We start from the raw sequence: 23,737 nt of genomic DNA, 5'->3' as shown, positions 1-23,737 counted from the left end.
CACCCTCCAACACAGCCCCCGCAGCCATCCTCCCCTGCAGGCACATCATGGCCCCGCTTCCCCATGTTCAGCCGCATGTTCTACACTTTGTGCACACAGAAAGTCTCTTCAAATATTGATTCGCAACCTGAATAATTAAAACCGGCTGTCTATTGTGTAACAGGTTTACATAACTTCAATGCAGTAATATGCTTATTCATCTTCACCAGAGGTGGGCCAGTGTAATTTCAGCTACCTTCACGTAAATCAGTGATTCTCAAACTTGTTTCAAGACGTACCACCTCAGGAAACACTTGGCTCTAGTGCCACCATAATGACCGACATTAAAATACCGTAGTAGGCCTAAATATTCATTAGAAATAGTGTATTTTATATTGTTGGTCACTGTAACATTTCCCGGTATGCACAAACATCATCAACAATTACACTCCATATATTAGGCCTACTTATTTATTTATTTGAATTAGGACAATGCATGTTCATCAACATAGAGCGACAATGTAAATATGCCGGAGTTAGCACGATAGCTCATTTTCATCCGTTGTCCTAAGGCAGGTTAATACAGTAAACATTCAACAGGTCGTGATACAAAAGAATACATCAATCACAAGACATTATACAAACCCCGTTTCCATATGAGTTGGGAAATTGTGTTAGATGTAAATATAAACGGAATACAATGATTTGCAAATCCTTTTCAACCCATATTCAATTGAATGCACTACAAAGACAAGATTTTTGATGTTCAAACTCATAAACTTTATTTTTTTTTTGCAAATAATAATTAACTTAGAATTTCATGGCTGCAACACGTGCCAAAGTAGTTGGGAAAGGGCATGTTCACCACTGTGTTACATGGCCTTTCCTTTTAACAACACTCAGTAAATGTTTGGGAACTGAGAAGACACATTTTTTAAGCTTCTCAGGTGGAATTATTTCCCATTCTTGCTTGATGTACAGCTTAAGTTGTTCAACAGTCTTGGGGTCTCCATTGTGGTATTTTAGGCTTCATAATGCGCCACACATTTTCAATGGGAGACAGGTCTGGACTACAGGCAGGCCAGTCTAGTACCCGCAGTCTTTTACTATGAAGCCATGTTGATGTAACACTTGGCTTGGCATTGTCTTGCTGAAATAAGCAGGGGCGTCCATGGTAACGTTGCTTGGATGGTAACATATGTTGCTCCAAAACCTGTATGTACCTTTCAGCATTAATGGCGCCTTCACAGATGTGTAAGTTACCCATGTCTTGGCCACTAATACACCCCCATACCATCACAGATGCTGGCTTTTCAACTTTGCGCCTGGTTCTTTTCCTCTTTGTTCCGGAGGACACGACGTCCACAGTTTCCAAAAACAATTTGAAATGTGGACTCGTCAGACCACAGAACACTTTTCCACTTTGTATCAGTCCATCTTAGATGAGCTCAGGCCCAGCGAAGCCGACGACGTTTCTGGGTGTTGTTGATAAACGGTTTTCGCCTTGCATAGGAGAGTTTTAACTTGCACTTACAGATGTAGCGACCAACTGTAGTTACTGACAGTGGGTTTCTGAAGTGTTCCTGAGCCCATGTGGTGATATCCTTTACACACTGATGTCGCTTGTTGATACAGTACAGCGTGAGGGATCGAAGGTCACGGGCTTAGCTGCGTACGTGCAGTGATTTCTCCAGATTCTCTGAATCCTTTGATGATATTACGGACCGTAGATGGTGAAATCCCTAAATTCCTTGCAATAGCTGGTTGAGAAAGGTTTTTCTTAAACTGTTCAACAATTTGCTCACGCATTTGTTGACAAAGTGGTGACCCTCGCCCCATCCTTGTTTGTGAATGACTGAGCATTTCATAAAATCTACTTTTATACCCAATCATGGCACCCACCTGTTCCCAATTTGCCTGTTCACCTGTGGGATGTTCCAAATAAGTGTTTGATGAGCATTCCTCAACTTTATCAGTATTTATTGCCACCTTTCCAAACTTCTTTGTCACGTGTTGCTGGCATCAAATTCCAAAGTTAATGATTATTTGCAAAAAAAAAAAAAAATGTGTATCAGTTTGAACATCAAATATGTTGTCTTTGTAGCATATTCAACTGAATATGGGTTGAAAATGATTTGCAAATCATTGTATTCCGTTTATATTTACATCTAACACAATTTCCCAACTCATATGGAAACGGGGTTTGTAGTATAACAACTAGAGGTGTAATGGTATGGCATATCCACAGTTTTGGGTATTTTATGACAATTATTTTTTTTATTGCAAATAGAAATATATATTTAATGTATCATAAGATTTTCTGTGAAAATAAAGCCAATAACGATTTTTTTTGTGGTCCCCTTTATTTTGAAAAACATCGAAATACATTCTGGTACCGGTACCAAAATATTGGCATCGTGACAACCCTACTTTCTACTAAGTGAGAGGCATGATTTATAATCCAGAGTTAACTTTTACCAACTCAGGGGCACGTCACCCGGTGGTGGAATGGGCTCATAACTCATTATGCTCGCAACTTAAAAGGGGTCATATTATGATTTTTTTTCACATTCAAAACATTTTCTTGTGGTCTACAAAGCATGTGGTACTTGGTTTTACGGACTGTTTTCAAACCTCTTTCTGATTTTCTCTTCAGAATGCAGAATTTTGTCGGCGGTCTTATTGATGCAGCAGCTCAGCATGTCAATAGCTTCATAAGCTAGTTACCTCACAGCAAACACTGCGCCACTAAACATAGTTTCTCTGTGTTAGCAGCAGCGCTTATAATAACAATATCCCTAATGCTTGCTTAATATTCAGGTCACAAGATGTGAATGGAGTATTGTTGGAAGTTTTTTTAGAGGGCTTTAAGGGTGCAATAGATGCCTCCTAATTCTAGGACTCATGCCACCTAGTACTTGCCGTATTTTGTGAATTAGAATGCATAAAAAAATAATCAATCAATCAATCAATGTTTACTTGTATAGCCCTAAATCACGAGTGCCTCAAAGGGCTGCACAAGCCACAACGACATCCTCGGCTCAGATCTCACATCAGGGCAAGAAAAAACTCAACCCAATGGGATGACAATGAGAAACCTTGGAGGGGACCGAAGATGTGGGAACCTCCCCAGGGCGACCGGTGCAATGGACGTCGAGTGGATCTCGCATAATATTGTGAGAGTCCAGTCCATAGTGGATAGAACATTATAGTGTGAGAAAAACATTTGTGTTCTTGTCTTACATAAGTTAAAACGTACCATTGATAGTCACACACACACTAGGTGTGGTGAAATGATCCTCTGCATTTGACCCATCACCCTTGATCACCCCCTGGGAGGTGAGGAGAGCAGTGAGCAGCAGTGGCCGCACCCATGAATCAATTTGGTGAATTAACCTCCAATTCCAACCCTTGATGCTGAGTGTCAGGCAGGGAGATAATGGGTCCCATTTTTATAGTCTTTGATATAACTCGGCCGGGATTGTGAATGATAGGCATAATTCCCTTTAAGTATCATGCTGCTGCAAGTATAACATTTTAACCACTGTTATATATTAAAATAATGAAAACAACAACTTTTATGCAGGACGACGGTTCAGAATCAGAAGTTTTGTGCATTTCCCCCACAAAATGTTGGTGAAATTTGAAATTGCTGTGATTTTAGGAGCATTTATAAGAGATGGATCTTCTTGTTGTCCTTTACTTAATCTTTAGTTTTTCCAGCTTTTAGCTGCAGGGTTAATCAGTTAGTGGACAAGCATGTTCTTTATACATGTCTTTGACCTCACTAACCTGTAACCTGCTCAGTGGCCTTGTGGTTAGAGTGTCCGCCCTGAGACCGGTAGGTCGTGAGTTCAAACCCCGGCGGAGTCATACCAAAAGACTATAAAAATGGGCCCCATTACCTCCCTGTTTGGCACTCAGCATCAAGGTGTTGGAAATGGTGGTTAAATCACCAAAATGATTCCCGGGCGCGGCCACCGCTGCTGCTCACTGCTCCCCTCACCTCCCAGGGGGTGAAAAAGGGGATGGGTCAAATGCAGAGGTTAATTTCACCACACCTAGTGTGTGTGTGACAATCATTGGTACTTTAACTTTTTAACTTTGTCATTGATTTTTTCCAATTTTGACAAATGTTTTTAAAATCATTGATTATCGCAGATTAAAAGTAAAAAAAAAGAACATGCTGTCAAGGTGAAAATATTAGCCTTTCCATCAAATGTGATTGATTGTGTCTGGATCAGGTTAAGAACTGAGCAGCGTGTTCAATGTGTTGGTATTTCTGTTTTGCATTAGGAAGAGTGCGCGTGTGGTGTGTGGGGGGGATTGCTTGAAACATCTGCCATGTTTTTGTGTTATTTTAACTGTTGCTACTGTATCACACTGTGGTCACCACGGCGGCAGGTAGCGGAGAATTTCACTTACGGCCCCCGAGTGTTGCTGGGGCTAATTTAGTCCAGATGAGGTGGAAATAGGCCCGATCCTGACTCATTTAATTGATCAAAAAGCTGCTTTGACTTATGCTGGGAAGGCGAATTGTAGAAGTGTGATAACATTTCGTATTTTTCTAAGCTGATTGGCACGCTCTTCTTTTTATGATGCTCCTGTTTGCTTTTACAAGCTTCATTATGCTGGCTAGAAAAGAACACAGCCTGACTCACTAACACAATCAGATCATTTTTCATCCTGAGAGAATGAGGCGAAACTAACAGAAAGGTCTGCTCCCTATTTTTTTAGCCTCTGAGCCCAACCTGAAGGTGCGGTCCAGACTGAAGCAGAAAGTCGCCGAGAGGAGGAGCAGTCCCATGCTCAAAAGGAGAGACGGCAACCTCATGACGCCTTACAAGAAGAGGGCGCTGGAGCTCATGGGTACGTGGGAACATGTTTGAACATACACTATCAACCAGCAGGGTTGCCAAACGTCCCTTGAAAAACGGAATCATCACATGATGTATTTAGAAACTAAAGTATGCGTCCTGTATTGTGGGAATACAATATAGTTGCTATGTGAAATTTTATGGAAAACTTCACTCTAGTGGGGTAGTTATTTTACTGTGTGGATTTTATTTAGCACTAAAACATACTTATTGCATTTTTTTCCCCTCCATTTATTTTTGAATTGCTTGTGTCTAATTATAGTCAGTTTCGGGTCAAATAGCATAACAATTGTTTCATAAAAAAATAAATCACTGTTCCGGGAGGTGTGAAGACAATCAAGTTGGACGACCCTGCCAACAAGATTTTATTTGTTTTTCTGGGTGTTGGCAACCCTTTTAATTGGCCTCAATATTAAAAGCACATCCAACACAAGAGCTGCGTCAAAGTTTGTGCCATTACGAAAATAATAAAACTCAGCTTACCGTATTTTTCGGACTATAAGTCGCAGTTTTTTTCATAGTTTGGCCGGGGGTGCGACTTATACTCAGGAGCGACTTATGTGCGAAATTATTAATACATTACCGTAATATATCAAATAATATTATTTAGCTCATTCACGTAAGGGACTAGACGTATAAGATTTCATGGGATTTAGCGATTAGGAGTGACAGATTGTTTGGTAAACGTATAGCATGTTCTATATGTTATAGTTATTTGAATGACTCTTACCATAATATGTTACGTTAACAGCCCAGGCACGTTCTCAGTTGGTTATTTATGCCTCATATAACATACAATTATTCAGCCTGTTGTTCACTATTCTTTATTTATTTTAAATTGCCTTTCAAATGTCTATTCTTGGTGTTGGGTTTTATCAAATACATTTCCCCAAAAAATGCGACTTATACTCCAGTGCGACTTGTATATGTTTTTTTCCTTCTTTATTATAAATTTTCGGCCGGTGCGACTTATACTCCGAAAAATACGGTACATTGAACCCGGTATTTATTTACTTAACAATATACTGATATGTGTGTTCTTTATTATCATAATGGTAGATATTTTTGTTCAATTCAATTCAGGAAATGTATTTTTCGTTAAAGACTTCAGGTACGAAGCAGTGTTAGTTTGCAAGGCATAAAAAGGCACAATAACAAACATACATTACGCACATACACACAAACATTAGGCAAGAAAGCGCCAATATCATACAATAATACATATACAATATGAATCTTTTATCTCATTAAGCTACATGAAAGGGTCAAAAACAAAGAAACTGCCGTCAGTATGATGTGTAAACACAATAATAAACACAAAAAGCTAGTGTTAATGATGAATAGTCAATGTGAGTGTGCGTCAATAGAGCAAGGTATTTGTTCTTTCAAGTTTCACAAAAAAAATACACAGCATGCAATTGCATTTCTTCTAAACTTTAATCTTATCTGATCACGCAACAAGATATTCCAACACATTGTTGGGTTATCAAAAATTAATACCGTACTCAAATATCTGCTTGTCACCCTGACATATGATTTCAAAGCTAATAAAAAATATGATAATCAAATCACACAATTTCCAATGCAAATTGTGTAACAAAGCTACGTACTGTATATTCATGTACATTAGCACCTCACCTTACGATCAGTTCTGTGACGCAGCACTAAGACTCAAAACACTTATATCTCAAAAAAGCACAGTTTTAACATGTAACGTCCTTTTTAAAAAGAAAAACAAACTTTTCGATAAGAAATATTGTATAAAAAGATACAATAGTTTGTTCTACTAAAAACTACAGTAGTTTTATGAAGTAATGTAATAATAATGTATAGCATTTGCTTTGGAGAGTGGACTTTTACGGTACCTCATTCAAGCTGCTTCTCCATCTAACACACCATTAGCCGCTTTTCCATATTTTCATGGATCTGTCGTTTGGATATGATTTTAACATTCTTGGCTGGCATTAGACTCACTCTGCTTGAGTATGGTGCAGACTGGTAGTGATTCGATGGAATTTCTTCGCCAAGTAGTTTTAAATGACATTGTTCTTTAATTGAATTGTTCTTCAAAACTCACTTTCTTCCTTCCCATGCTTGGAATAACAAAGTTATGTCCATTTCTAGCATCTATAAGCTAATGCTGCCAAGTGAGAGCAGATGTTTTGGGTGGATCTTACAGGGTTCACTGTGACATTTGATTAACAACTAATGCTCTTTGTAACTCAAATCTCGATGTGGCCCTCAATAACACACAAAATGTGCTCGCTGTTTTGACGTTGCAAAAATCTTCGGTTGTAGTTTGATCTCACGTAAAATATCCCATGTCTTTGTGTCCACTGTATGTGACTGGGAGTAGTAACTAACTCCTTGATGTTCTGTAGATTCTACGCCCACAAACAGTGCCCCTGGCTCGGGCCCCAGCTCCCCCATAGGGGCCTCCAGTGCCTTGGGGGCTGAAAACGGACCTTCCTCTTTGCCTACCACCACAAAAACTGAGGTACGTCAGCCAAATGAAGCATACAGTGTATTTTGCATGTATTTTGTGTGAAAGTACAACAATCTTAGTTAGCCTTCTGCTCGCAGCTATAAAAACAGCCATTTGCCCTCCGTCTGTTCCCCTCTAGTGAAAATGACTACCCGCGCTGACATTAAAGAGGCACAGCTTGACCCATATGTCCGACTGTGCCGGGTTTACTTGTGTTAAAACAACACATTTTGCAGGAAACGTGAGTGTTTAAGTGCAAACAACAGCTAGAATCCTCCTCATTTTTATCGCTTGCGTTATTCCTCCAGATGTTCTGCACAATTATGCTTTCAAAAAAAGTTTGGCTCTGAGCTTCGCTGTTGGCTTGTCATTGTATTTCTGTCATTGGCTTGGCTCCGTGCCTCCTCCGAGGCATTTCCCAACAGAGTTAAGGCTGAGTTATGGACCATGGCTCCCCTTGGACCCGGCTCACAAAGAAGACCATTATAGCGGGTGGCAGATATGACACATCTCTTTGCAATCCTAACCAAGCAGCTGTGTTTTCCCAACGCATGGCTGTTTACTCTTGTGGGGACCTCCAGTGACAGAGAAGGCAGAGCCAGTCTGACATCAGGCTAAGGGTTAGGGCTCCGGGAGACAAACTGACTGCGGCGTTTAATTGATATCCCAGGCACTGGTAGCCAAGAAGACACCCACATACGAGCAACGTAAACACACAGGCTTGCTATTGTTCCTTTGCAAGCAGAGGCTCTGGGGAAAGTCGATGGTGGCGTGCAGGGCTGCCTGTAGACCCCATCCCTGCTGCAAAAGCAACACGTGTTTATGCATCGTTACATTAGGTATCCTTTTTCAGAGGGAACGGGTCCCTCGGGTCAAATATGGGCCGGATATCCACGTTCAGGTCACCAAGTACTGGTAGGGGTCGCAAGGATAAACAAGGCTGTTCCAAAACCACATGCTGGTCCCCTTCTCTGCTGGGTACAGGAAGTGTGCCCCAGTGGTGATGTCCTCCTAGAGAGGCGGCCTGAGGGCGGGGACCAACAAGTATCCAGTCCTCAGAGACTGGTGACGGACTTTTAGACCTCTGTAAGCAACCAAGCAAACCGACAGTTGTGAGTTACTGTATGTCCCATATTATAGTATCATTCAACAATGTGGTCCTTCAATTCGGTTCTCGCCCTAATGCCAAAATTTTGACTATTTTTTTTTTTTTTTGTGTCCTGTCCAGCTTCTCAGGCAAATCATATAGTTGATGTAATGCCCATATCGGCTGTTCAGATTTACTTTACAAAAGAGAAGTGTGGGATACTTCTCTTGTTGCCTCATTTGTATTTGACTTTATTAAATGTATTTATATTATCATTTGGTGCAGCCGGGCCGGAGCAGGAGGGGATAGAAAGAGAAAAAAAAGAAGACAGAGGGGGAAATTGTGAGACAAGAGGGGGATAAGACAGAGAAACAAAAACAACAACAGCAAACACAACAATAACAACAACAACAAATACGATATGTACAAATATGATGGTAAAAGTGATAGCAAAGAAGCAGTGAGGGAAATAAATAATAATACAGAAATTACAAATTTAAATTTAGACAATTTAAAAGTGCTCTTAGTAAGCCCATCAGGGAACATGCAGTTTTGTGTGTCTGTAGCATTCATGCTAATGAGCTGTGTTTATTCACACCTGTCTCCAACAGAGTACGTGTCTCCAGAAATCACTATTGTCCATTTTTTACCTACTGTATACTATGCACTTGAATAGATGCCATGTAGGGATGTAGCTATCGATTATTTTGGTTATCGAATAATCTATTGATTAATTTGATTGATTAATCGAACAAAACACACTTCGTAGCCTTAATGCGGCTTTTAGGGAAAATAGTTTAGATAACAATTTTTTTATGACCTTCATTCTTTTGTCTTATAAATGCACATAACATTGAAATTGCACTTGTACCATGGGAGCATCACTGTTTGTATTAAAACGTGAAAAAAGAAAGAAACCTGTGTAGCCTAAAGCCAGGTAATAAATGGTAAATAAAGAACCAAACTAAACAAGAAGACTCTCTTATAAAGCATGATAAATTGAGTGTCAATATATTCAACAATTTATCATATACACATTGGAAAAGGTATTCATTGGAGGAGGGGTCTTTTATTTTTTGACAAACAACTGGTTAGCCTTAACATACAAACGGTAGATGTTAACATGTCCTCACATGCCCTTAAGTGTTTGAATACAATATTTGTCATTCATGTCAAACATATATGATGGCATTAGCTGCCAAAATAAACGTTTACCTTATTTCTGTTTGTTTGCTGTTGAATATTGATGGGACGGCTGGCGCAGTGGAAGAGTGGCCGTGCGCGACCCGAGGGTCCCTGGTTCAATCCCCACCTAGTACCAACCTCGTCATGTCCGTTGTGTCCTGAGCAAGACACTTCACCCTTGCTCCTGATGGGTGCTGGTTAGCGCCTTGCATGGCAGCTCCCTCCATCAGTGTGTGAATGTGTGTGTGAATGGGTAAATGTGGAAGTAGTGTCAAAGCGCTTTGAGTACCTTGAAGGTAGAAAAGCGCTATACAAGTACAACCCATTTATTATTTATCAATATGCAGGATGTTTTCTGGTAATGTTGTATCATTGCTGAAGTGCTATTGTGAAATGACAACTCCGTTTGACGGTGTAAACATTTCACCACAACATGGTAACCTTTGACAGACTCTTTCATCTTTTTGGGCCCTTTGCTCTCTTTCTCTGCCAACTCTCTTGGCACTCTGCCGTTACCGCTACACATACACACAGGCCACATCCCCATAGGTTCATCGCTGTCATACACGCTGTGTTGGAGCAGTCTGGATTTGATAAATATCTAATAATTAAACTCAATAAACTAACCATCGAAGCAACAAAATACAAATCAAAGCGTTTTTCTAATCACATTAATCGATCAAATGTTGCAGCCCTAATGCCATATATCAAATACAACAATGTAACGTTAAAGAGTGAGACAGGAGGACACAAACGTTAGCAACATTAGCATAGCTATGTGAGCTACAATGCTAAGATTACATTACATTTTAACAGCCACATCATTCTAGGCTAGCTTATTCACTGAAGAAAAACACAATTATTAAACCCATAGCCCCCATGTCTCTTGCTGACGGGTAGTTGGCAAATATTCTGTCTTTATTTTAAGATGTGTAGCAAAGCCTGCATTATTTGATATCTGTCTCACACTAATGTTTCTCTCTTTTGTCTCTCTTGTCTCAAATAGCGATGGCCTTCACAGCCAAGATTATTCCGGCCCGAGAACTCAATGTCCGTCTTGAGTTTGTACACATCTCCGTCCCTACCCAACATTTCCTTGGGGCTTTCCGCCGCATCTTCTCCCCTGAATGTAAGTATCTTTGCATAATCAAATGAAAGAGTTGGGCATTTTGAAAATCTGCCATCAGTGGCTGTCTGCAACCTCCATATGACCACAGGTCACCGACCCCTGTGACCCCCAACGATTTTATCACCCATTAGATAAATATTGTCGTGCAGTGTCTGGTGTCAAGCGTGCCCTTATCTTCCACTCTTACCTCATTTATCACCACTTAAAAAAAAAAAAAAACATCCAAGTCCACTCAAGTACAACCCTTGATAACCTGCCACTTGATTTATCATCATTCACTTCAGACACATTCCAAGGTGGTCTGCTCATCAACAGCAATGCCTTCTAACATTAATAGGCTGCTGTTTTCATTTTCCTGAGCTTGGTTTGTTTTGTTGTCCTTTCTTCACAGGCGGCAATGGGCTTGAAGGACAGATCAGCAGAAATAAAGCATGGACTTCCGGGACATCTCCTGGGTCCCGTTCCACTTCACGCAGGTCTAGAGTCCAAAGTGAGCCCCAGTCACCAGGCTCTGCTGCAACACCTCTTGCAGAAGGAGCAGATGAGGCAGCAGAAGATGCTCTCCGCTGGTATGACAAACAATACATCCCACTTTGAACTACATTTAAAAAGAAAACTATGATTCATGTTTTTCTTATTATCCCCAAGGACCGCCAGGCCCCGTGTCATCCCACCCTCCGTCCCCTTTGGCCATGAAGGATCGCCCTCCTAGCAGCCGCCCCAAACTACCCAAACATCGGCCCTTGAACAGGACCCAGTCTGCGCCCCTCCCCCAGAACGCGCTGGCCCAACTAGTCATCCAGCAGCAACACCAGCACTTCCTGGAGAAACAGAAACAGTACCAGCAGCAGATCCACATGAATAAGGTATGTCAATATTTTCATCACAAGTTGTGTTGCTTTTTGCAACATTTCATTGCTTTTCTTCCTGACGCAGCTTGACACGGCCGTGTATTAACCCTTTCTATTTGCAAAAGCATACTAGTTCTTTGGCATGTTCAGGCAGGGTTCATCCTGTGCTGAGATGATAAAACCACTTCTAGTCGCACATAGAGATGGGTGATACGGCTAAAATCTGGGTTAACCTTATACATATTGCAGCCCCATGTGATAACAATATATATCACGTTATATTTGGTATGTAAATAACAATACAATTATTTTAGAACGGATTACAAAAGCTCCTAATTGGGCTGATGACGTATGCAATAACATATTGCGTTATTTCTGGTTGTAATATGTTCTCAAACGTATTAATAAACTTTAATATCTGGTTACTTCTGTTAAAATGATATTTATTTTTTAATAGTATTTTTTTAATTCAATCAATCAATTTATATTTTGAATGTATTTTATTATTAATATTATTTAATTTAATTTAATGTTTTTGTTTAGTTTTTTTGGATACTTTACATTAATTTTTGGCAATACTGAAAAGTTGGCTAAGTACAAACCCCGCTTGTGTTAGATGTAAATATAAACGGAATACAATAATTTGCAAATCATTTTCAACCCATATTCAGTTGAATATGCTACAAAGACAACATATTTGGAGCAACATATGTTGCCATCCAAGCAACGTTACCATGGACGCCCCTGCTTATTTCAGTAAGACAATACCAAGCCACGTGTTACATCAATGTGGCTTCAGAGTAAAAGAGTGCGGGTACTAGACTGGCCTGCCTGTTGTCCAGATCTGTCTCCCATTGAAAATGTGTGGCGCATTATGAAGCCTAAAATACCACAACGGAGACCCCCGGACTGTTGAACAACTTAAGCTGTACATCAAGCAAGAATGGGAAATAATTCCACCTGAGAAGCTTAAAAAATGTGTCTCCTCAGTTCCCAAACGTTTACTAAGTGTTGTTAAAAGGAAAGGCCATGTAACACAGTGGTGAACATTCCCTTTCCCAACTACTTTGGCACGTGTTGCAGCCATGAAATTCTAAGTTAATTATTATTTGCAAAAAAAAATAAAGTTTATGAGTTTGAACATCAAATATCTTGTCTTTGTAGTGCATTCAATTGAATATGGGTTGAAAATGATTGGCAACTCATTGTATTCTGTTTATATTTACATCTAACACAATTTCCCAACTTATATGGAAACGGGGTTTGTAGTAACAGGGGCAGTATTGATCACACCAATGCTGACATCGATATTTCAAATTTTCAAGGTCATTGAAGGATTTCATTTTGGTCATAATTATAATCATACAAAAACACAGGATGGCGGTGTAACAATATCACTTAGATATTTATATTATTTATTATTATTTTAGATTTAAATCCCCGGATTTCTGCCCTTAAAATCCTCCTGTGACCAGGAACGTATTCTTGATTTTGTAAACAATAACAAAAACAACAAAAGACTGCGAAAAGAGTTGATTTGAGATACAAGTGTTTTGAGTTAAGAGCTATGTCACAAAGCTAATTAAGCCCATAAGTTGAGGTTGTACTGTATAGTGCTCATCTGGGCTCAAATATCATTTCAAAAGTTCCTTAGAAAAACATTTAACCACATACATTTAATTTCACCCTCATGCAAAAGCATCTGCTTGCTGAAGTTTACAGTCTGTTCTTCCCTGCTGTCATTTCTGCATCTGTCAGACTTCAAAAAAGGGGAAGAAAGGCTTCCTCTGCACTAATTCTGTTATCATAGCTTAAGGCGTCAGTGCTGTTCACATGCTAACGCTGTGAAATTCAATTCAGCTCAGTTCAAACACAGGAGGAGGAAAAAAAAATAGCGCCCAGAATACATTTTGTTCCTCTACGGCAATATTTGTGTTTCTGAAAGCTGGCCAAGGTCACCTGGCCAGACACAGAGAGTAATTATTCTGGTGGGTACGCGTGTGTGAGGTGGATGACACAGTCAAAGGCAGTATTGTGTAAGCGCACACATTGATGTGTCAGGGTAGGTTCTTTAAAAAGTCTAAAATCCAATTATTTGAATTTAAAGCCTTAAAACATCCTAAACTTTATCAAAATCTCTTTTGAAGTCTTGAATACAACTAAGGTCTTACAATTATATGAACGTTATGTTACGGTATGTTACAGCTTATCTTAGATAGCAGCCGGTATTACAAAAGCCCACTGAGTTATTTGTGTAAGATGGGTAAACTATCTGTGACTTCAGGACAAACAAGTTAATGCATGGTTGAAGACAATGGATGGCAAGGCAGCGTTTGTTAAAGGGACCTACGATAATTTTAATCTACATTTAAAACACTTTCTTGTGGTTTAGATCACTTTTTTTAAATCGTAGGGCCGAGGCCCATTGTTGGGCCACAAGCGCTGTGGTCCGTATGGGCCGCAGTTGTAATACCATTTTCCACCACTTGTGGCAGTAATGACAATCGCAAACAAACAGGAAAAGTCTGGAGCTAAAGTCAGAGAGAAGTTTCTTAAGCGCAAAAAATATGACCAAATTGATGCAGCTGTATTATTATTATATACATTTGCGCTTTATTTTTACTGACAGTTTATTTAAGAAATATATATAGTATTATGATTTATTAATTTAGTTTAGAATCTATTTATTTTAGCACAGCATAATTGTATGTAAATTTATTTTTCATCAGTTTTTATGACTCCCTTCTTTTGAAGTATATTTTATTAGTGTTTATTTTCGTAATAAGCCTGACCTAAGGCTTGATAATAATGTTTGTGATGAACAAATGCCTTTATATCATTCAATATAATTATTGAATACGATTAAAATCAAAAGTAAGATTACTAATTCAGAGTTAGTATTTTAGTGGGCCCTGGGCCCCTCTGTAGTGGAAAAAGTTGGGCCCCGAAGTCAACAAGCTTAAGAACCCCTGATCTAAATAAGATGTATTGGATATGCTTTGTTGCAAATTTTGCTCCATAGTCACACTTACAACCTGTTTTTTGAGTAAAATGTTTAATTCTGGAGGCGCTTCCAAAAACCCCGCGAACAGACTGCGCGCCAAAATGCATGAACCTTATGATTTGACACTTTGGCTTCTTTGTTTATAACGTATATTTTCTGCTGGATCTACTTTTTATTTTATGCTTCCCTTTTTTTAATTTTTTTTTTTTGCTGCAGCTGTTATATATACTGTAATATTGTACATGGTAATTGGGATTTGTTATATATTGTATATATTATATAAAAATATAATATAATATATCAGTATATATTATATACTGTGTATATAATATGTAAATATATCAATACAATATGCAATATACATATATGTTATATTTTATATTGGTACTATGGTACATTTTTAGTCTACTTAATACCTGCATTATCCTTTCCACCCTTACCCTTTCCATCCTTTGTAACTGAACTACTGTGTGGAACAATTATCCTTGTGGATCAATAAAGTGTGTCTAAGTCTAACAGGAGTATCCAACATTGTAACAACATTCATACGTCAGAAAAGACGAAATTTATCGTAGGTCCCTTTTGACATTGCGGCAGTTAATAGAACGATAATGGAAAAAGGCCACAAACACCTGCACGTCTATATAGGGATGGACTTGTACTTTTTTGTCAGTTTAGATGTAAAATGAATCTTAATTTTTTTCATCATTGTCTTAAAAATGTCTTAAATTGAAACCTGCAGAGACACGGTGTCCCAACACAGATTAATTCTTAAAGGGAAGGAATAATGGCATTTGTTTCATTATGTTTCATTATGTATCACTAGTGTGCCGTGGGATAATATGTAATTTCACCTATTTGGGTTCAAAATATTTTTTTGCAAACCAGCAATAATAATCTGCAAATGTGCCATTGTTGAGTGTCTGTGCTGTCCAGAGCTCGGCAGAGTAACCGTGTTATACTCTTCCATATCACTAGGAGGCAGCAAGTAGCTAATTGCCTTGTAGATGTTGGGAACATGGTTTGTTGTCGGCCTCTAATGCTTAAACCAAAAATAAACAAAAAGCGAGTGCCGCTAAGAAAAGGCATTGAAGCTTAGGGAAGGCTATGCAAAACGAAACTAAAACTGGTTGCAAAGTAAACAAAAACAGAATGCTGGACGACAGCAAAGACTTACAGCGTGTGGAGCATCCGAACATGACATGACAATCAACAATGTCCCCACAAAGGATAGCGACAACTTAAATAGTCTTGACTGCTAAAAACAAAGCAGGTGCGGGGAATAGCGCTCAAAGGAAGACATGAAACTGCTACAGGAAAATACCAACAAAACAGGAAAAGCCACCAAAATAGGAGCGCAACACTACACGCAGGAAGACGCCAAAAAACTCAAAATAAGTCCCGGCGTGATGTGACAGCACTTTGAGACAAGAGCTATAGTCATGCATGGTTGGTTATGGTTTGAATTCATATCCAACACTTGCGAGAACAACTTTTTATTGTCAATATCGGCTGCTGAGTTGCATTTTTTTATGTTTTCTGCTGGTGGTGTGCCTCGGGATTTTTTTTCAATGAAAAAAATGTGCCTTGGCTCAGAAAAGGTTGAAAAACACTGCTGTATGACACAGAAATGAAAGAAAAACAGATCATATCTGATTACATGCCACTCACAAGTGGATGTGAAAAGAAGTTTGGGCATCCTGCGACCCAATCAGATCAGGAGACAAGCCACTTAAAGGGGAGGTTATAAATGGCCACTAATCAGGGATGAGCCCTGAGTGTTTACAGCGAGGGATCAGTGAAACATTGCCCTAATTAATTTCCCAGAGGAGCTCATCCTCCCGTGCCTGCAACAGTAGGGGGCAGCGCTGGAAATTCACAAGCGATTTGGGATTTGGAAAAAGTCTGTAGCGTGTTTACAAAGGCCGAGCTAAAAGGGTTATTTATAAAAGGCCTACTTACTGTCCGTAGTTGTAGTTGGGCTTATTAGAGCCCTCTACTGGTCAGCAGTGGTACTGTGCATTCTTCTTCTTCCCTCTAAAAGTAAGTCAATGTGTTCCACAGCTGCTGTCCAAGTCCATCGAGCAGTTACGTCAGCCCAGCGCACACCTGCAGGAGTCTGAGGAGGAGCAGGAGGAGCGCATGCAGGAGGACAGGCTGCCCCCCGGAGGAGTCATCCGGAAGCACACGCTCAGCAGCAGTGGCAGCAGCAGCGGCGGCTCCAGCGTGGAGCTCCCCGACGCCCACTACGGGGTCATCAAGGTCAAGGAGGAGCCGGCGGACAGCGAGGACGAGGCGCTGGCCAATCAGAGCTTAGTGGCCGAGAGGAGCGCCTATCTTCACCAGGTCAAAGGGAGACTGGTGATAAGAGCCATGATCTGAGGAGGACGGGGAGGAGGTCACACACTCCGACATTCGCAGATAAACACCTCACACACACACACACACACACACACACACACACACACACACACACACACACACACACACACACACACACACATTGCACTGTACGACAAACGATCCCTTTGAGACTCCCGTGCCGTCTGCCCAACGCTACATTTTGATGTAAATATTACCAAGAGCTGCTTGTGGTTGTTTGAGCGTACATATATTGTGTAAGCATAGCGCGCCTCTAGAGCAGTGTTTTTCAACCACCGTGCCGCGGCCCACTCGTGCGCCGTGAGATACAGTCTGGTGTGCCGTGGGAGATTATGTAATTTCACCTATTTGGGTTAAAAATATTTTTTTGCAAACCAGTAATTATAATCCGCAAATAATGTGCCGTTGTTGAGTGTCGGTGCTGTCTAGAGCTCGGCAACGTAACCGTGTAATACTCTTCCATATCAGTAGGAGGCAGCTAATAGTTAATTGCTTTGTAGATGTCGGGAACACGTCGTGTGAGACGACGAGGGTTTGCCGTCGTATCTAATGCTTAATCCAAAAATAAACAAAAGGTGAGTGCCCCTAAGAAAAGGCATTGAAGCTTAGGGGAGGCTAAGCAGAACGAAACTAAAACTGAACTGGCTACAAAGTAAACAAAAACAGAATGCTGGACGACAGCAAAGACTTACTGTGGAGCAAAGACGGCGTCCACAAAGTACATCCTTACATGACATGACAATCAAATGTGTCCCCACAGAGAAGGATAGCAACAACTTAAACAGTCTTGATTGCTAAAACAAAGCAGGTGCGGGGACTAGCGTTTAAAGGGGAACATTATCACCAGACCTATGTAAGCGTCAATATATACCTTGATGTTGCAGAAAAAAGACCATATATTTTTTTAACCGATTTCCGAACTCTAAATGGGTGAATTTTGGCGAATTAAACGCCTTTCTATTATTCGCTCTCACATCGGGAAGCAATCCGCCATTTTCTCAAACACATTACAAACACCGAGTCAAATCAGCTCTGTTATTTTCCGTTTATTCGACTGTTTTCCGTACCTTGGAGACATCATGCCTCGTCGGTGTGTTGTCGGAGGGTGTAACAACACGAACAGGGACGGATTCAAGTTGCACCAGTGGCCCAAAGATGCAAAAGTGGCAAGAAATTGGACATTTGTTCCGCACACTTTACCGACGAAAGCTATGCTACGACAGAGATGGCAAGAATGTGTGAATATCCTGCGACACTCAAAGCAGATGCATTTCCAACGATAAAGTCAAAGAAAACTGCCGCCAGACCCCTAGGAAAAGAGAGCGGATGAGGGTATGTCTACAGAATATATTAATTGATGAAAACTGGGCTGTCTGCACTCTCAAAGTGCATGTTTTTGCCAAATGTATTTCATATGCTGTAAATCTAGTTCATAGTTGTTAGTTTCCTTTAATGCCAAACAAACACATACCAATCGTTGGTTAGAGGGCGATCGCCAAATTCGTCCTCGCTTTCTCCCGTGTCGCTGGCTGTCGTGTCGTTTTCGTCGGTTTCGCTTGCATACGGTTCAAACCGATATGGCTCAATAGCTTCAGTTTCTTCTTTAATTTCGTTTTCGCTACCTACCTCCACACTACAACCATCCGTTCAATACATGCGTAATCTGTTGAATCGCTTAATCCGCTGAAATTCGAGTCTGAATCCGAGCTAATGTCACTATAGCTTGCTGTTCTATCCGCCATGTTTGTTTGTATCGGCATTACTATGTGACGTCACAGGAAAATGGACGGGTGTATATAACGATGGTTAAAATGAGGCACTTTGAAGCTTTTTTTAGGGATATTGCGTGATGGGTAAAACTTTGAAAAAAAACTTCGAAAAATAAAATAAAGTTAAAGTTAAAGTTAAAGTACCAATGATTGTCACACACACACTAGGTGTGGTGAAATTTGTCCTCTGCATTTGACCCATCCCCTTGATCACCCCCTGGGAGGTGAGGGGAGCAGTGGGCAGCAGCGGCGCCGCGCCCGGGAATCATTTTTGGTGATTTAACCCCCAATTCCAACCCTTGATGCTGAGTGCCAAGCAGGGAGGTAATGGGTCCCATTTTTATAGTCTTTGGTATGACTCGGCCGGGGTTTGAACTCACAACCTACCGATCTCAGGGCGGACACTCTAACCACTAGGCCACTGAGTAGCCACTGGGAACTGATTTTTAATGCTTTTAACTCTTCTGAAATTGTGATAATGTTCCCCTTTAAGGAAGACATGAAACTGCTACAGGAAAACACCAACAAAACAGGAAAAGCCACCAAAATAGGAGCACAAGACAAGAACTAAAACACTACACACAGAAAAACAGCAAACAACTCCAAATAAGTCACGGCGTGATGTGACAGGCCGTGACAGTACACCTACTTTGAGACAAGAGCGATATTGATGCATGCTTGGTTATAGTTTAAAGTCAGACCCAACACTTGCGACAACGACTTTTTACTGTCAATGTAGCGGTAAAGTCCTATACTCTTAATGCTACTCGTTGCCGAATATAACTGAAGCTAGTTTAGACGTGTGCAGCTGGCTAATAATTGATGTCCAGAATTGTGTCCATGTTTAACACAAATATTTATTATCATACAGTCACGTAAATCAAAACTCACTTTGGGAGCAAACAAATCATAGCCTGGCACAGTCAAAAACTGTTGCGCCTCCACTCAGCAACACCTGAGCAAGATCCCAGCCCCTCCCTAAGTAGACTGGCACTTGGCCTTGAGCCAACCCCTTTAGTGACGTCATGAATTTGACGGACAGAAAGAGAACCGTATTTTTCGGACTATAAGTCGCAGTTTTTTTCGTAGTTTGGCCGGGCTCCAGTGCGACTTATATATGTTTTTTTCCTTCTTTATTATGCATTTTTGGCAGGTGCGACTTATACTCCGGTGCGACTTATACTCCGAAAAATACGGTAAAAGGCTCTCACAGTCAATATCGCTACGGAGTTTCATTTTTTAAAATGTTTTCTGCTGGTTGTGTGCCTCCGGATTTTTCCAACGCAAAATATGTGCCTGGGCTCAAAAAAGGTTGAAAAACACTGCTCTAGAGGACGGAGTTAGCAGGTGCACGGCGTGGACGAGCCAGCGTGTGCAACCTTTGTGCACACTTCCACTCATCTTTACGGTGTGCTGCTCCTGGGGGAAAAAAAATGTTACGGGGCGAACACGTGTCTTAGCCAGAATGTACAAAGTAAACCCTGACAGAATATGCCGGGATTGCGGTCGAAACTGGGACGCACATGCATCACCCAACACTTCCTCATCTGGGCGCCTGCCTCTTGGAGAGCTCTCCTCCCTGCGGGTCCAAATGAAGAAAAAAAAAAAGCTCCTGCCCAGCTTTCAGCAGAGGAGTCAGACAGAGAGCGCGAGAGGGCCGGGCAGGAAATGCCTTCTAGGAGCCAGGAGTCGGGAGTGATTCATGTGTGCTGGAATGTTTGCGAGAGAGGAGGGCCTCGGCTCGCCTTCACAATTGATTTAGTGTCCTGGCGCATTACAAAGTGATACGATCGAGGGAGTCCTGTACTTGGGAGATGGCTTCCTCTGTGATCTCCCCAGTGGCGTGTGTCTACCTCCTCGTGCGGCGTCGTTTCATGGCCGCCGACGAGGAGGGAAAAACAAACTTTTCTTTTAGTCCATGAAAAAGCGCCCACTGAGACATGTATAGTCTGTCTTCAAGTGAAACGTGTTGGATAGCTGTAAACCTTCTCCGTTCATTCGTAGCGTCGACGAGGTGGACAACTGCTCGTGGTTCTTTTCGACTGTCTTGTCTTATTGTCAGGTGTCCGGGTTCAATGTGCCGTAGCCCAAGTAAACACCACAACAATGTGAGTCCTGTCCTTGATGGGACTGTGCCGACAACTACTGCACTGTTACAGATGGATGGTGAGGGTGGGGTGGAGAGGGGGACGGGGGAAGGTCCTGGAAGTCTGTTTCTCGCAGTTTGTCTTTTTTTTCCCTTTGGCCTTGTGTGACACACTTTGTTTTTAAAAAAAAAAAATAAAGTCAATTTACCTTCAAGTGTGTTGCATTTTTGTGTGAAAAGACTTGATTTTTAACCACATGCTTGTAAAATGATATTTATATATAGCTCGGTTGGTAGAGTGGCTGTGCCAGCAACTTGGGGGTTCCAGGTTTGATCCCCGCTTCCGCCATCCTCGTCACTGCCGTTGTGTCCTTCAGCAAGACATGTAACCCACCTGCTCCCAGTGCCACCCACACTGGTTCAAATGTAACTTAGATATTGGGTTTCACTATGTAAAAGCGCTTTGAGTCAATAGAGAAAAGCGCTATAAAAATATAATTCACTTCACTTCACACTTCATCTGCTCAGTGGGCTTGTGGTTAGAGTGTCCGCCCTGAGATCGGTAGGTCGTGAGTTCAAACCCCGGCCGAGTCATACCAAAGACTATAAAAATGGGACTCATTACCTCCCTGCTTGGCATTCCGCATCAAGGGTTGGAATTGGGAGTTGAATTATCAAAAAATATTCCCGGGCGCGGCCACCGCTGCTGCTCACTGCTCCCCTCACCTCCCAGGGGGTGAGGGTGATGGGTCAAATGCAGAGGATAATCTCACCACACCTAGTGTGTCTGTGACAATCATTGGTACTTTAACTTTAACATACAACAATGTAAAGTTAACGAGTGGGACAGAAAGACTAGCATAGCTATAGTATTTTGCTACAGTGCTAATATTACGCTCACATTTTAACAGCAACATTATAATGGTGGGCAATATGGCAAAAACTCTAAATTGTGATATATATAGCAGCCCCCTGCATTAAAGATACATATCAGCTGAGATAGGCTCCAGCACCCCCCGCGACCCCAAAAGAGACAAGCGGTAGAAAATGGATGGATGGATGGATTACGATTGTATGTAAATGATAATAGAACCATTTCAAAATGGTTTACAAAGGCTCCTAATTTAGCTGCTGATGAATTGTTGTATTGTTTTCTCAATATTATTATTAATCTACTTGTTGATTAACTGTTAATATCTGGTTACTTTCTGTTGTGGTTCCATCTACACTTCTGTTAAATAGTAATAGGTAGGGATGTCCGATAATGGCTTTTTGCCGATATCCGATATTCCGATATTGTCCAACTCTTTAATTACCGATACCAATATCAACCGATACCGACATATAGAGTCGTGGAATTAACACATTATTATGCCTAATTTGGACAACCAGGTATGGTGAAGATAAGGTCCTTTTTAAAAAAATTAATAAAATAAAATAAGATAAATAAATTAAAAACATTTTCTTGAATAAAAAAGAAAGTAAAACAATATAAAAACAGTTACATAGAAACTAGTAATGAATGAAAATGAGTAAAATTAACTGTTAAAGGTTAGTACTATTAGTGGACCAGCAGCACGCACAATCATGTGTGCTTACGGACTGTATCCCTTGCAGACTGTATTGATATATATTGATATATAATGTAGGAACCAGAATATTAATAACAGAAAGAAACAACCCTTTTGTGTGAATGAGTGTGAATGAGTGTAAATGAGGGAGGGAGGTTTTTTGGGTTGGTGTACTAATTGTATCTTTGTTTTTTTAAAATTAAATCAACATAAAAAACACAACAAAAAAAACGATAATAAAAAAAAACAAACGATACCGATAATTTCCGATATTACATTTTAAAGCATTTATCGGCCGATAATATATCGGACATCTCTAGTAATAGGCATTTATTCTTCTGTTGTTTGTCCTACCAAAGACTATTAAAATGGGACCCATTGCCTTCCTGCTTGGCACTCAGCATCAAGGGTTGGAATTGGGGGTTAAATCACCAAAATGATTCCCGAGCGCGGACACCGCTGCTGCTCACTGCTCCCCTCACCTCCCACGGGGTGGAACAAGGGGATGGGTCAAATGCAGAGAGTAATTTCACCACACCTAGTGTGTGTGTGACTATCAGTGGTACTTTAACTTTAAATTAGGGCTGCAGCAAATCGATTAATTCTAAGGCTGTCGAAAATAACGAGATGATTAATAAATGAAAATAACGCATAAATAATGTTTGAGCACAAATTATTCACACCATTTATTTTGACCGTACATGCTCCTTTAAAAGTAAACTGAAATGTGGCCCAGGTTGTTATAGGGTCAGTGATGGGGTCAATGCATACGCCAGTGCAAAAACGAGTGAGGAGACTCGGACTGTTCAAATACCCCCTGACTGGATTTAACAAGATGAAACCAAGTTTATCATTGGAATAAATAACATGCATTCAAGGAAAACAGTTAAAAATGTTCCTGGATGACAATACAACTGCATTTGTGTCTAAATATTGTTTTTGTTGTTAATTTAAATGATATAAGCCAGTAATGAACGTTGATTAATCACACAATCAGAATGTATTTATGTAGCCCTTAATTCAGGGGTGTCAAACGTACTGCCCGAGGGCAGGATCAGGCCCATGAACAGGTTTTATCTGGCCCGCGCGATGAGTTTGCCAAGTATAAAAATTAACCTGAAATTTTTGAATGGAAGTTCTAAATGTGTCCACTGGATGTCACAATAGCAATTCTTTGTATCTTTGTAGATGATGCTACAAATGTACAAAATAAACCACATGATGTTAGTATATCAGTCGAGGAAAATGATCAAACTACATAAATAACATCCTGTAATTTGATTTTGATATGTTTTTTTAATTTGATAGATTGACAATTAACACCAATGAGTT

The 23,737-nt window shown here is 40.5% G+C and overlaps 1 protein-coding gene across 3 annotated transcripts in view; it reads left to right on the top strand.

Moving 5' to 3' along the window:
* hdac9b (histone deacetylase 9b) overlaps nt 1–20,944 on the top strand; it is a 45,210-nt gene extending 24,266 nt beyond the window's left edge. For all 3 annotated transcript variants that reach the window (XM_061953122.2, XM_061953114.2, XM_072913009.1), the window contains 6 exons: nt 4,717–4,848; nt 7,238–7,353; nt 10,620–10,742; nt 11,134–11,311; nt 11,391–11,608; nt 16,662–20,944. In XM_061953122.2, the coding sequence (XP_061809106.1) occupies nt 4,717–4,848; nt 7,238–7,353; nt 10,620–10,742; nt 11,134–11,311; nt 11,391–11,608; nt 16,662–16,979 (1,085 nt within the window). In that variant the 3' untranslated portion in view covers nt 16,980–20,944. The remainder of the gene's footprint in view (nt 1–4,716; nt 4,849–7,237; nt 7,354–10,619; nt 10,743–11,133; nt 11,312–11,390; nt 11,609–16,661) is intronic.
* The last annotated feature ends 2,793 nt before the right edge of the window (nt 20,945–23,737 follow it).

Source organism: Nerophis lumbriciformis, linkage group LG04 (genome assembly GCF_033978685.3).
Source record: "Nerophis lumbriciformis linkage group LG04, RoL_Nlum_v2.1, whole genome shotgun sequence".
NCBI lineage: Eukaryota > Metazoa > Chordata > Actinopteri > Syngnathiformes > Syngnathidae > Nerophis > Nerophis lumbriciformis.
The sequence above is the reverse complement of the archived record's forward strand: the minus strand, read 5'-3'. Positions and strand labels throughout refer to the sequence as shown.